Here is a 13,252-nt window from a genome sequence, read left to right on the forward strand (position 1 = left end):
TCTAAAACCGAAAACACGGCAATGTATTGCTAATGTATTTGCTCCCTCTCTTTGCATGGAAAGTTTGTCTTGATGTAGAGGTGGACTCTCAAGATAGCGTGAGATATCCCCTCCATTTTCGCCTCAACTTGAGAGCTTTTTTTGACCTTGGAAGTTGATTTCAGAGAAAACCAGTGGCACATCGTGTTTCTCGCGAACTTTTACTTAAGAATCAGTAGTCAAATCGCAAATTCCTCTCACATGCAACATATCCATTACGGCCACATATAATGATACCCTGAGCCGTGAAAAATCGAAACGTGGCATACCAAGAAATGGAGGGGAGTAGGGTGATTCACAAAAATAAGGAAGTTCGAAAAGTATATAGCTCCATAGCGTTTCCCCCATTCCATTTCGTCTCGATAAACAAATTGACGGTGTAAGTTCGCAACCACGTATCTCGTTTGCGATGATTGAAAATCTCTTCTCCTATATCATTTTTAAAGAAGAAAAAATTAACATCATTGGTTGAAATTTTCATAGACTTTTCTTCGCACAGAGAAGAAAGATCGCGGCAGTTTCTAAGAATCGCCGTTGAGCAGTTTTCCATGAAAAAAGTAACTGAATAATAGGAAGTCTACCACGTCGCAAACCGAGATACGTGGTTCCGGACTTACACCGTCGAAATGGCGAAATTTGAACGCTCTAGGTTTTAGGTCTTTCTCCGAAAAAAATTACATTGGTTTGAATAGGCAAAAACAGACCGATCAGGCGATAAACAGGTGGATAAATGCGTTCTGTGGCTGTAAAATGGGCCCAAATGAAAAAAAAAAAATCTCTTAAGACATCTAGGGGCCTATTTAAAGTGAGAAAATCACACGTTTGACCCATGAGGCGGGGGCGGGGGGAGACGCGGCGGCTCTCAATTCACTTTTCAATGTTGAAAAATCATTGCGGCTTCGCACTCAAGTATTAACACACCCAACACAGTCTCCCGATGATTTTGATGCAATAAATCCTTTGAACTCATTTTCTCTAACAAATCATCTTTAGAATGTGAAACTACTTTTTCCTAAAAATCAAGCACACACAGATGCAAATTTTTTCTTCTTCTCTCTTTCCAGCTCCAAGTCCAACAGGGTCCATTGCAAATTCTTTTAAGGCTCTCAGTGACATCTAACAGCTCAAGAAAGTTTATGAATAAGATGGATTAAATGGCGGAAATAAAGTTCAAACTGACTTTGATGCGAGAAAATTGGAATTTGGGAGCGAATGCTTTTACAGAGTATGCATTAAGACTAGTTTCACTTACGAACATTAATATCTCAGGTTTTTTAAAAACTGCACTTATGCGCCTTGTCCTCCAAGCCCCTCAATTAAAGTAAGACACTCAAAAAGACGTACGTATTGAAGCAATAAAAAAGTTTAGAATACATTTTTCCAGGAAAAGTTGTTTTATCTTTAAGCCCTACTAATACCAACAGGTGAAACGCAAGTAGCACAAGGGTTTGAAGAAAAATCAGGGAGTCTAGGACCTTTAAAACTGTTTGAATTGATCATCAGCCTAATACGTACGTTTTTACCAATTTGATTTATCTCTTTTCGTTCGGAAGATACAATGTAGGGAACCTTACTTTTTGGATGACCCTCGTACTATACAGGGTGTCTCACGGATAACGAGCCACCTTGAATATCTGCCGAACGAGTCGGAATTTCGACAAACGGTAAAAGACGTGTTCATTAATATCGAGGGGGACACCTTTTGGCGTATTTGACATTTTCCCAAACCGCGGGAGGGGCGCGGGGCGAGGGGGTGCCCCACCCGTAAGTCGAACTTTTCATATAGCACCCCTACTTTTTTATTTCAGAAATCAATTCTACGCAAAAAAACAAGCCACCCTGTCCATACCGAATGTAATTCGGACAATTTTTCAGTGATCGACAGAGGTTGAAACATTTTTTTCATGCTCTTTTCAAAAATTTCCTACGCCCAATGGAATTGCTGTATCAAACCAAACTCTCCGCCAAAAAAATTCTTAAACATTGCACTTTCGATAAAAAAATAAAAAAAAATCTGCTGCACTCGAAATCTGGAGCACGCGGAGCCCTTCTTTGCGACATTAAAATTCGTTTCACCGAACATTTCCGAGGGGCGCTCATCGGGAGGGAGTAGTAAGTCTTAGACAAGAATTATTATTATTTTTTCTGCAGCATAAGATACCGTGGCCATGAAGAAGCAGTTAAGTTGAAAAACAACGCACCGCGGAAAAATAGCGCCCTCAGAAGTATCAAGGTCCGGCTCAAGTCGTGGACACCCCCCCCCCCCCCCAAAAAAAAAAAGCTAATCCATTTGCTTTTCTACTTTACTGCTCCTTCATGGCCACGGTATCTTATGCTGCAGAAAAAATAATAATAATTCTTGTCTAAGACATACTCCTCCCTCCCGATGAGCGCCCCTCGGAAATGTTCGGTAAAACGAATTTTAAAGTCACAAAGAAGGGCTCCGCGTGCTCCAGATTTCGAGTGCAGCAGATTTTTTTTATTTTTTTATCGAAAGTGCAATGTTTAAGAATTTTTTTGGCGGAGAGTTTGGTTTGATACAGCAATTCCATTGGGCGTGGGAAATTTTTGAAAAGAGCATGAAAAAAATGTTTCAACCTCTGTCCATCACTGAGAATTGTCCGAATTACATTCGGTTTGGACAGGGTGGCTTGTTTTTTTGCGTAGAATTGATTTCTGAAATAAAAAAGTAGGAGTGCTATTTGAAAAGTTAGACTAACGGGTGGGGCAGCCCCCGCCCCGCGCCCCTCCCGCGGTTTGGGAAAATGTCAAATACGCCAAAAGGTGTCCCCCTCGATATAAATGAACACGTCTTTTACCGTTTGTCGAAATTCCGACGCGTTCGGCAGATATTCAAGGTGGCTCGTTTTCCGTGAGACACCCTGGATGAGTTTTTTTTTTTGTCAGTTCGGATTTTGCTCAAACATCTTACTTGACTACGAGGGTCATCCAAAAAGTAAGGTTCCCTACCTTGTATCTTCCAAACGAAAAGAGATAAATCAAATCGGTAAAAACGTACATATTAGGCATACTCTAAGCTTTTAAACAAGCTCAAGTTTTTGAAAATCGGTTGAGGACTTTGCGAGAAAACTCAATTTTCCTGAGACGACCTCCCGTCGTCGCGTGCCCACCTCCGAGGTCAGGATGCGCGGAGAGTCCCTTACTTCAGACTCGGCTTATTGCCTCTAAACATGAAATCGAAAAGGACTTTAAAGGCTTTTATCAAGTAGGCCTTACTTTACTTTTTGAGATAGTCTCCGCATCTTTTTTGACATTTCTGGTATCATTACAGCAGCTCTTTCATGCCTTCCGCGTAAAAGGTCTCGTCTTGGCTCCAAAACCAGTCATTGCCAGCGATCTGCACCTCTAAATCGGTTGAAAATCGCTTTCCACAGTGGGAGTTTTTCCTCTAAGGAATAGACGAAAGCCACCTGAGGCTAAATTAAGAGAGTACGGAGGATTGGGGAAAAATTTTACCACGGTAAGCAACTGATTAGGAAGTGCAGATCGCGGGCAATGACCGGTTTTGGAGCCAAGACGAGACCTTTTACGCGGAAGGCATGAAAGAGCTGCTGTAATGATACCAGAAATGTCAAAAAAGATGCGGGGACTATCTCAAAAAGTAAAGTAAGGCCTACTTGATAAAAGCTTTTAAAGTCCTTTTCGATTTCATGTTTAGAGGCAATAAGCCGAGTCTGAAGTAAGGGACTCTCCGCGCATCCTGACCTCGGAGGTGGGCACGCGACGACGGGAGGTCGTCTCAGGAAAATTGAGTTTTCTCGCAAAGTCCTCAACCGATTTTCAAAAACTTGAGCTTGTTTAAAAGCTTAGAGTATGCCTAATATGTACGTTTTTACCAATTTGATTTATCTCTTTTCGTTCGGAAGATACAATGTAGGGAACCTTACTTTTTGGATGACCCTCGTACTATACAGGGTGTCTCACGGATAACGAGCCACCTTGAATATCTGCCGAACGAGTCGGAATTTCGACAAACGGTAAAAGACGTGTTCATTAATATCGAGGGGGACACCTTTTGGCGTATTTGACATTTTCCCAAACCGCGGGAGGGGCGCGGGGCGAGGGGGTGCCCCACCCGTAAGTCGAACTTTTCATATAGCACCCCTACTTTTTTATTTCAGAAATCAATTCTACGCAAAAAAACAAGCCACCCTGTCCATACCGAATGTAATTCGGACAATTTTTCAGTGATCGACAGAGGTTGAAACATTTTTTTCATGCTCTTTTCAAAAATTTCCTACGCCCAATGGAATTGCTGTATCAAACCAAACTCTCCGCCAAAAAAATTCTTAAACATTGCACTTTCGATAAAAAAATAAAAAAAAATCTGCTGCACTCGAAATCTGGAGCACGCGGAGCCCTTCTTTGCGACATTAAAATTCGTTTCACCGAACATTTCCGAGGGGCGCTCATCGGGAGGGAGTAGTAAGTCTTAGACAAGAATTATTATTATTTTTTCTGCAGCATAAGATACCGTGGCCATGAAGAAGCAGTTAAGTTGAAAAACAACGCACCGCGGAAAAATAGCGCCCTCAGAAGTATCAAGGTCCGGCTCAAGTCGTGGACACCCCCCCCCCCCCAAAAAAAAAAGCTAATCCATTTGCTTTTCTACTTTACTGCTCCTTCATGGCCACGGTATCTTATGCTGCAGAAAAAATAATAATAATTCTTGTCTAAGACATACTCCTCCCTCCCGATGAGCGCCCCTCGGAAATGTTCGGTAAAACGAATTTTAAAGTCACAAAGAAGGGCTCCGCGTGCTCCAGATTTCGAGTGCAGCAGATTTTTTTTATTTTTTTATCGAAAGTGCAATGTTTAAGAATTTTTTTGGCGGAGAGTTTGGTTTGATACAGCAATTCCATTGGGCGTGGGAAATTTTTGAAAAGAGCATGAAAAAAATGTTTCAACCTCTGTCCATCACTGAGAATTGTCCGAATTACATTCGGTTTGGACAGGGTGGCTTGTTTTTTTGCGTAGAATTGATTTCTGAAATAAAAAAGTAGGAGTGCTATTTGAAAAGTTAGACTAACGGGTGGGGCAGCCCCCGCCCCGCGCCCCTCCCGCGGTTTGGGAAAATGTCAAATACGCCAAAAGGTGTCCCCCTCGATATAAATGAACACGTCTTTTACCGTTTGTCGAAATTCCGACGCGTTCGGCAGATATTCAAGGTGGCTCGTTTTCCGTGAGACACCCTGGATGAGTTTTTTTTTTTGTCAGTTCGGATTTTGCTCAAACATCTTACTTGACTACGAGGGTCATCCAAAAAGTAAGGTTCCCTACCTTGTATCTTCCAAACGAAAAGAGATAAATCAAATCGGTAAAAACGTACATATTAGGCATACTCTAAGCTTTTAAACAAGCTCAAGTTTTTGAAAATCGGTTGAGGACTTTGCGAGAAAACTCAATTTTCCTGAGACGACCTCCCGTCGTCGCGTGCCCACCTCCGAGGTCAGGATGCGCGGAGAGTCCCTTACTTCAGACTCGGCTTATTGCCTCTAAACATGAAATCGAAAAGGACTTTAAAGGCTTTTATCAAGTAGGCCTTACTTTACTTTTTGAGATAGTCTCCGCATCTTTTTTGACATTTCTGGTATCATTACAGCAGCTCTTTCATGCCTTCCGCGTAAAAGGTCTCGTCTTGGCCCCAAAACCAGTCATTGCCAGCGATCTGCACCTCTAAATCGGTTGAAAATCGCTTTCCACAGTGGGAGTTTTTCCTCTAAGGAATAGACGAAAGCCACCTGAGGCTAAATTAAGAGAGTACGGAGGATTGGGGAAAAATTTTACCACGGTAAGCAACTGATTAGGAAGTGCAGATCGCGGGCAATGACCGGTTTTGGAGCCAAGACGAGACCTTTTACGCGGAAGGCATGAAAGAGCTGCTGTAATGATACCAGAAATGTCAAAAAAGATGCGGGGACTATCTCAAAAAGTAAAGTAAGGCCTACTTGATAAAAGCTTTTAAAGTCCTTTTCGATTTCATGTTTAGAGGCAATAAGCCGAGTCTGAAGTAAGGGACTCTCCGCGCATCCTGACCTCGGAGGTGGGCACGCGACGACGGGAGGTCGTCTTAGGAAAATTGAGTTTTCTCGCAAAGTCCTCAACCGATCTTCAAAAACTTGAGCTTGTTTAAAAGCTTAGAGTATGCCTAATATGTACGTTTTTACCAATTTGATTTATCTCTTTTCGTTCGGAAGATACAATGTAGGGAACCTTACTTTTTGGATGACCCTCGTATTACATCTTACTCAAAGGATAGAATATTTGCGATCCGTTGATCCGATAGGTTCCGTTTTTTTGGATGCCTAGCACTTGATCGCAGGTTAACCGTACATTTCTGTTGTCGCTTTTGAGTAGTCTTCTTTTGCTTCGGTGTTTGTACGTTGTGGGCATCGTTTTTGTCCGCTTCGGTGTTCGAGGATGGATGTGTACGGGCTGGTGGTGTTACGGTCACTCCTGACAGTGACCCATCAGTCAGGTCAATACTCTCGAGTGTTACAATCTCATCCAACGAATCCTCCTCCGGCTGAGCGTTTCGTGGTGTTTCCACTAATTTCGAAATACATTTCTCGGGCTTCTTTGAGATCGACAGAGATGAGGGGGGATGGTGAACATCAACCTTAATACTTTTAGGAGGTGATTGATGTTGTTTTTGTTGATGTTGTTGTTGTTGTTGTTGTTGTTGTTGTTGTTGTTGTTGTTGTTGCTGCTGCTGCTGCTGCTGCTGTGTTGTTGTTGTTGTTGTTGCTGCTGCTGCTGTTGTTGTTGTTGTTGCTGCTGCTGCTGCTGCTGTTGTTGTTGTTGTTGTTCTTGTTGTTGTTGGTGGTGTTGGTGTTGTTGTTGTCGGTAGTCGTTGTTATGGTGTTGCTTGTTCTGTTGCTGATTATGGTGTGGGTATAGGTGTTGATCATGTATGTAGTGTTGATTTTGTAGATGTTTCTGAAAATATTCGTGCTGTTCTTGGTGTTGCTGCTGCTGATGCTGTTGTTGGTGTTTTTGTTGTTGGTGTTGTCGCTGATAGGGTTGTTGTTGCTGCTGATGGTATTTTTGTTGTTGATGTGATAGTTGTTGTTGTAGTTGATGATGGTGTTGCTGTTGCTGATTTAAGTAAAAATTTGGTGGTGACATATGTGATAATGGTGATGTCGAGGGTCTAGGCGGCACTATTTGTGGATGTATTGGAGAAATTTCCATTTGTAGTTGGTGATTTTGCGATCTATTCTTTTCAGCTGTTGCGGGTGTAGGCGGCACTGTTTGTGGATGTATTGGAGAAATTTCCATTTGTAGTTGGTGTTTTTGCGATCTCTTCTTTTCTGCTGTTGCGTTATTTACGCGGATCCTCTTATTCGTTTGAAATTGGATTAACAAGGTATAGTCTATAGGCTCATCTTCCTCGATTTCCAAACCTGCAAGCAAGCGATAATTTCTTTTCTGCTTCAGCTCCTTTTCATAGTCATGCTGGACATTTTTAAAATATTGTTTTAAGCCCGCATTTAATGCTCCAGCATTGTCCGCCGATTTGTAGACACCTGCAACATATTGAAATAACCAGCATGATATACCACAAAAAGAGTTAGTGATAGAAGGATTCTCAATTTTTTTAAAAAAAGATTATCTTCCTCATTCTTTCCACTACTCTCTTTTACTTGCATCCTCCTCTCACTAAACAGTGACAAACTTTGGAAATTTGAATCGCCACAATAAGTAACATTAAAGAAACATTACTTATGCATGTATCGGAAAGTAAATAAACATAAAAATGGTTTAATGTAGGAAACTGAGGGGCAAAGTAGCATCAATGCAGTGGCATGGCATGAATTGAGATATATCGATTGTTATGCCATTTAAACCTAAGATGAAGAATCGATTATTAAGGTGTTCGCTGCGAACACCCTGTTTATCGATCCTTTTCCATGGGTTTAAGTGGCATAACAATTGATATATCGCAAAGCACACCACGCCACTGCATCAATGATTAATTGGGCGTATTCCTACCAAACAAAACCATGTGCAGGTGGGGAAGATGGAGTGTGCTCGTTTTTCGAGGGCCTTGATAATGGATGGGAATTATAAAGCACCGGTGATGTCAGCGTCGACGATCTAGCCGAAAATCGGGAGGGATTGACTCATGAGCTTTGTCCGCAACGCTCTAGACACATGCCCACGGCTCAAAAGTCCCGCATTCAGTTGACACACAGTTGTTCAGTTTGAAAGAATGTATGATCCCGATTTTCCAATTCAGCAAACGAAACTACGTGTTAAATGAATGCGGGACTAATGAGCCGTAGGCATGTTATAGAACTTTGCGGACAGAGTTCATGAGTGAAAGCTGCCAGATCGTCACCCTTCGCACTGAAAAAAATAGTAGAGCCGTAGAGACAAGATAAACTTGTTAAACCTGCCTTGTCTTAGGAATAAGACTTTTAGTCTGCCAAACAACTCAGTTTGTTTGGGAAACAATACCCGTTTGTTAATGCAACAAGACCAGTCTTGTTTCATATTCTAGGTTTCTGAGCCACCCGACTTGATAGCCTTGTCACTGTGACAAGATTATCTATACTAACCTTGAGTAATGGTCAAATTCAAAGAGAGCGTATTATTTCATATATTTTGAAAGAGTATTTTAAGAACTACGCTTAGAAATTTTTCCCTGAAAATTTTTCTGGATGTTTAATGAAAAGGTAAAAACAATTAATTTATAATTCTTTTTTAAAAATAAATCGCTCATGCGAAGGGTTTTAAAATCAAATGTATCTAATTATATAATTATTCTTTTAACGTTTGATTTATTTATATATTATTAATTATTATCATGATATAAAATAAAAATGAAAATTAGAATCATAAACGCGAAACAAAGGAAACATCGTTGCTTGAAGAAACACATTTTTTCGGCCTAAATTGTCCATTTTTATCTGATGTAGAATGTAAATTCCTTTTCGTAAACAGTGAATGGTAAAAAAGAAAAAAACCAAACAATCTGATGCTCTACACACTCCACAGATTTGAGATAGCAGCAAAATTAAGAAAGTAATTCTGTGGGCTGTACTTGTACTTAAAATTCGGCTCGCCAAATAACTAGCTTGGATAGCTCGGTCAGTAGAACACTCGGTCCGTAATCAGATGGTCCCGCATTCAAATCCCGATCATGTCGGTAAAATTTGAAAGGTCGGATGGGACAATTCTGGTGTAAGAGGAATGAAGGAAGTAGAGGCAAAATATATTTTCATATAATTGTGCAATTCATATAAATTTGTGACATTTTTTTTTGCAATTTTAATTTCTTCCGAATACTGTGACAAGACAAGTCTTGTTCCCAGAACTAGACAATTTTGTTACCGTGACTAGACTTTTGACTTATGCAACAAGGAAGTCTTGTTCCCTGAACAAGACTGTATGGGTCCCATGAACTAGAATACCTTGTGGATCAAATATAACAAGACGGTCTTGTCTGGGAGACTAGAATCCTTGTTTCTCGGACAAGGCACTTTTTTCAGTGCGGGTCGGTCGTCGACGCCGACGCCACTTTATAATGGACCACTAGACAAGGTACGAATTTTAGTATTCTGATACATGTTTCTTAACCAAAACTTCACGTAAAACACGATGCACACAACAAAAATTACCGAAATCAACTCCTTACAAAGATATTTGATGATTCCTGATGCGGGAATTCAAACCACCCGATCATGAAAACTCAATGCTCTACGTGATTCACATCGCGCATTGCTCGATTGAGAAGCTTGCTGTAACCGTTGTAGTGCGTGATTTGACTCACGTAGAGCTTTAAGTTTCTTGAGAGCGGGCAGTTCAAATTCCTCGTAACCAATGTGAAATAAAAATGTTATTATCTCCGTTAGGAGCTGGTTTCAGTAATTTCCGTATTGCGAATCGTGTTCTACGCAAAATTCTGGGTAAGAAACATGTATCAGAATGCTTAAGGTGATTCGATGGACGCCATATCGACGGTGAAACTACCAAACCACGTATCTCGTTTGCGGTGTTTAAAAATCTACGCTCGCATTTTATTTTTTTGAAGTAGACCAAATCAATATCATTCCTTGAAATTTTCACAGAATTTTCTCCGCACAAAGAGGAAAAATCACAGAAATTTTCAAGACTGGACGTTAAGTAGTTTTTCATTTAAAAAATAAAGAATGACAGGAAGTCTGCGACGTCGCAAACCGAGATACGTGGTTTGGTAGTTTCACCGTCGATATTTTGTATCAGAACGACGTGCGATATATCGCATTGATTAGCTCTACTTTTTCAGCTACTAATCATTTTTCTCGAATTTTGAGATCGCAATTCTGTTGTCGGAAGACTAAAGCACTCGCTTACCAATTTTTACAAAGAAATTCAACGTAATAAAGGCGTGGTTTTTTTTAGAGAAAAAACATCGCATTCGAGTGCAGTTTCGATATCAGTATCGAATGCTATATTTTTCCTCTAAAAAAACCACGCCTTTATTACGTTGAATTTCTTTGTAAAAATTGGTAAGTGAGTGCTTTAGTCTCCCGACAACAGAATTGCGATCTCAAAATTCGAGAAAAATGACGAGTATCTGAAAAGATGGAACCAGTTGATGCGATATATCGCATGCCGTTCGGACACGAAATATGGCGTCCATCGAATCACCTTAAATTCGCACCTTGTCTAGTGGTCCATTCCAGACGAATTAACGAGCGTTTTGAAACATCGTGATGTCTGTCTCAAATAGCTGGAAGATTCTTAGGTGGATATAAAGAATCAACCTGGTAAAAAGAGCCAAATTTTGAAATAACCGGGTAATTTACGTAGGAGACAGCAGACAGTTGATTTTTTCAATATCCGGCAACAAGAATCTAATTATATACAGTTCGAGTTCGAAGACAATGCAACCCCCTATTGATTGGCACCGAGTGGTTGCACCAATGCCCCGCGTGTTTTAGTCCAGTCAACGAAGGGAAAATAAGGGCTGTTAGTGGAACACACTAGAAAAAAGCTGAATTTTTTACCATCGATTATATACTTCAAAAGGAGTATTTTCCAAAAAGCCCTCACTTTTCCTCCCTCTGCTTACCCCCCCCCCCCCAAGCCCCCCTTAAAGGCAAAAATTACCCCTTTTTTTAAACCTCTCTATCTCCTCGCCTAATTGAGATAATCAATCGCGGTTTGTCTTAAAACACTCCTTATACGTTGCGAATTCTGAATAGTATTAAGTTTTGAATCTTAAGACCACTTAAAATTAGTTTTTTTTTTGAAAACACTGAAATTTTAAAATTTAGAATTTTTTATTTCATTTTAAATGCTTTCTAATTTTTCTCCGGTTGCTCAGATGAAAAAAGTACGTGAGATAAACGTTGTAGAGGATGCAATTCCGCATCTTTTCACATATTGAATGACGTATCTTTCACAATTGTGAGAGGAGATAGAGGGAGGGCGAAATGACCTTACCGCATCGGCGGAGCGCGCTGCCGCGCGCCTAGCCACGGCTACCGGCGCTCAGCGGGCGCCTATTCAAACTGTCTTCAGAATCTTTGTACTTTTACTCAGTATCACTTCTGTTTAAATTATGATCTTCATTTTTTGAGGGCAGTCGGAGTCAACCTCCCCCCCCCCCCTCCCACCGGCCATATTCATCACATACATATTTGAATACCACGCGTGGTTCAGCGCATGCAGGACTTAAACTTGTCTGATGTTTCAGACTTTGGCGCGGCAGAAATTATGTTATGTCCTGTATGATTACCTGCATTTACTTTAAGAGCGCCGATGGGAGGGGGAGAGGATATGAAAAATATGAAGTATTAAGATTTCAGAAGTGAAGTTCTGGTGATGTAGCCTCTTCTGCAAAAAAAAATTAGCCCCTCGGCTCCCGCAATGGGAAAAAAGGGTTCAGGGCTTTAATATTTCGTCGCTCCTCTGACGTAAGGGCGTATCTTTGTTTTCGCATGAGCCCTGGGAAGCATAGAGTTATATAGAGGATAGGGCTCACGTGGAAATCAAGATACGCCCTTACTTCAGAGGAGCTACGATTTGTACTTCTTCTTTTCTCTTTCCTCCACATATTATCTCTCTCCCTTCCTTTCTTTGTATTTTTTCTCCCTTAAGACTAACTCTTTGACGGGCTGCCTCACTGGGGAAAGCCCCACTGGAGAAAGCCCCGCTGGTCCCGTTAAACCAGCTCGGGGCTGATTTTCCGACGTCATACAAATGATTTTCCGTTAGTTTCACAGGTATCGCCCGTCGTGTTGCTGTGTCCGTTCATTAATTACGTTGCGCATAATTCGTCATGCCGAATGAAGTTATAAGTGTCAAAAGTGTATAAGTGTGTGAATGTTTAAGTGCATAAGTGTGAAATTGTGTTTAAAGTTCGCTTTAAAATGGATCATGTGTGTTTAATCTGTAACGAAAGTCTCCATCGCGGTCAAGTTGTGAGAGATTCTCGCGGATTGTCATCTTTGATAAAAGCAAGTGAGGAACGTCAGGACGGCTTGCATGTAAAAATTAAAGAAAGTGAGTCCATTGAAGTGCATAGTGACTGCAGAAAAAATTACACTCGCAAATGCAGTATTTTGGCAAGTTTGCGTAAAAAAACTGTTGTGGATAGCGTTCATGATTTGGAGAAGCCCAGTGTGTCCCCACTTTACGATCTAACTTAGATATTTTTGATTTTAAACATCACTGTTTTATTTGCGGGGAGGAAGCTTCAAGTGATTTAAAAGAAGCTGTAAACGTGCGTAGATCTTCACATGAAGTTCGAACTTTTGAAATCAGGGAATCAGTTTTAACGCGAGCACTTGCTCGAAACGATGATTGGGGAGAAATCGTGAGTGTCAGAATTCAATCAGTGCACGACTTGGTGGCAGCAGAGGCACGTTATCACAGAGATTGTTACACAAAATTTTGGAAGGATTCGTCCGGTCGGCCTGACGGTAGACCCAAAAACTCTGAATTACACACCGCGTTTGAAAATGTGTGAATATTTTTAAAAATTTCTGAGGATTGTCAACATTTAGTAAGCGGTTTGATTTCTATGTTAAATGCAAACTTAAAATATTCTCACCAATACATCAAAGATTATTAAAGAGTAACTTACAGGACAGATTTGGCGACGGATTAATTTTTTTCAAGCAGGGAAGAAATTCTTACGCACTGGTGTCTGACTGCAGCAGTAGAATCAGTGAACAGTGGTATAATTTTCGGAATA

At 40.8% G+C, this 13,252-nt stretch overlaps 1 protein-coding gene across 1 annotated transcript; it reads right to left on the reverse strand.

Moving 5' to 3' along the window:
• Positions 1-5,172: 5,172 nt before the first annotated feature.
• LOC140225653 (uncharacterized) lies at positions 5,173-7,765 on the reverse strand. The gene is given in 2 exon segments (XM_072305243.1): positions 5,173-6,787; positions 6,790-7,765. Coding segments are annotated over 2 exon segments (1,035 nt in total). The 5' UTR covers positions 7,342-7,765; the 3' UTR covers positions 5,173-6,304.
• Positions 7,766-13,252: the final 5,487 nt, after the last annotated feature.

The sequence above is a fragment of the Bemisia tabaci genome, chromosome 10 (assembly GCF_918797505.1).
Source record: "Bemisia tabaci chromosome 10, PGI_BMITA_v3".
Classification (NCBI taxonomy): Eukaryota; Metazoa; Arthropoda; class Insecta; order Hemiptera; family Aleyrodidae; genus Bemisia; species Bemisia tabaci.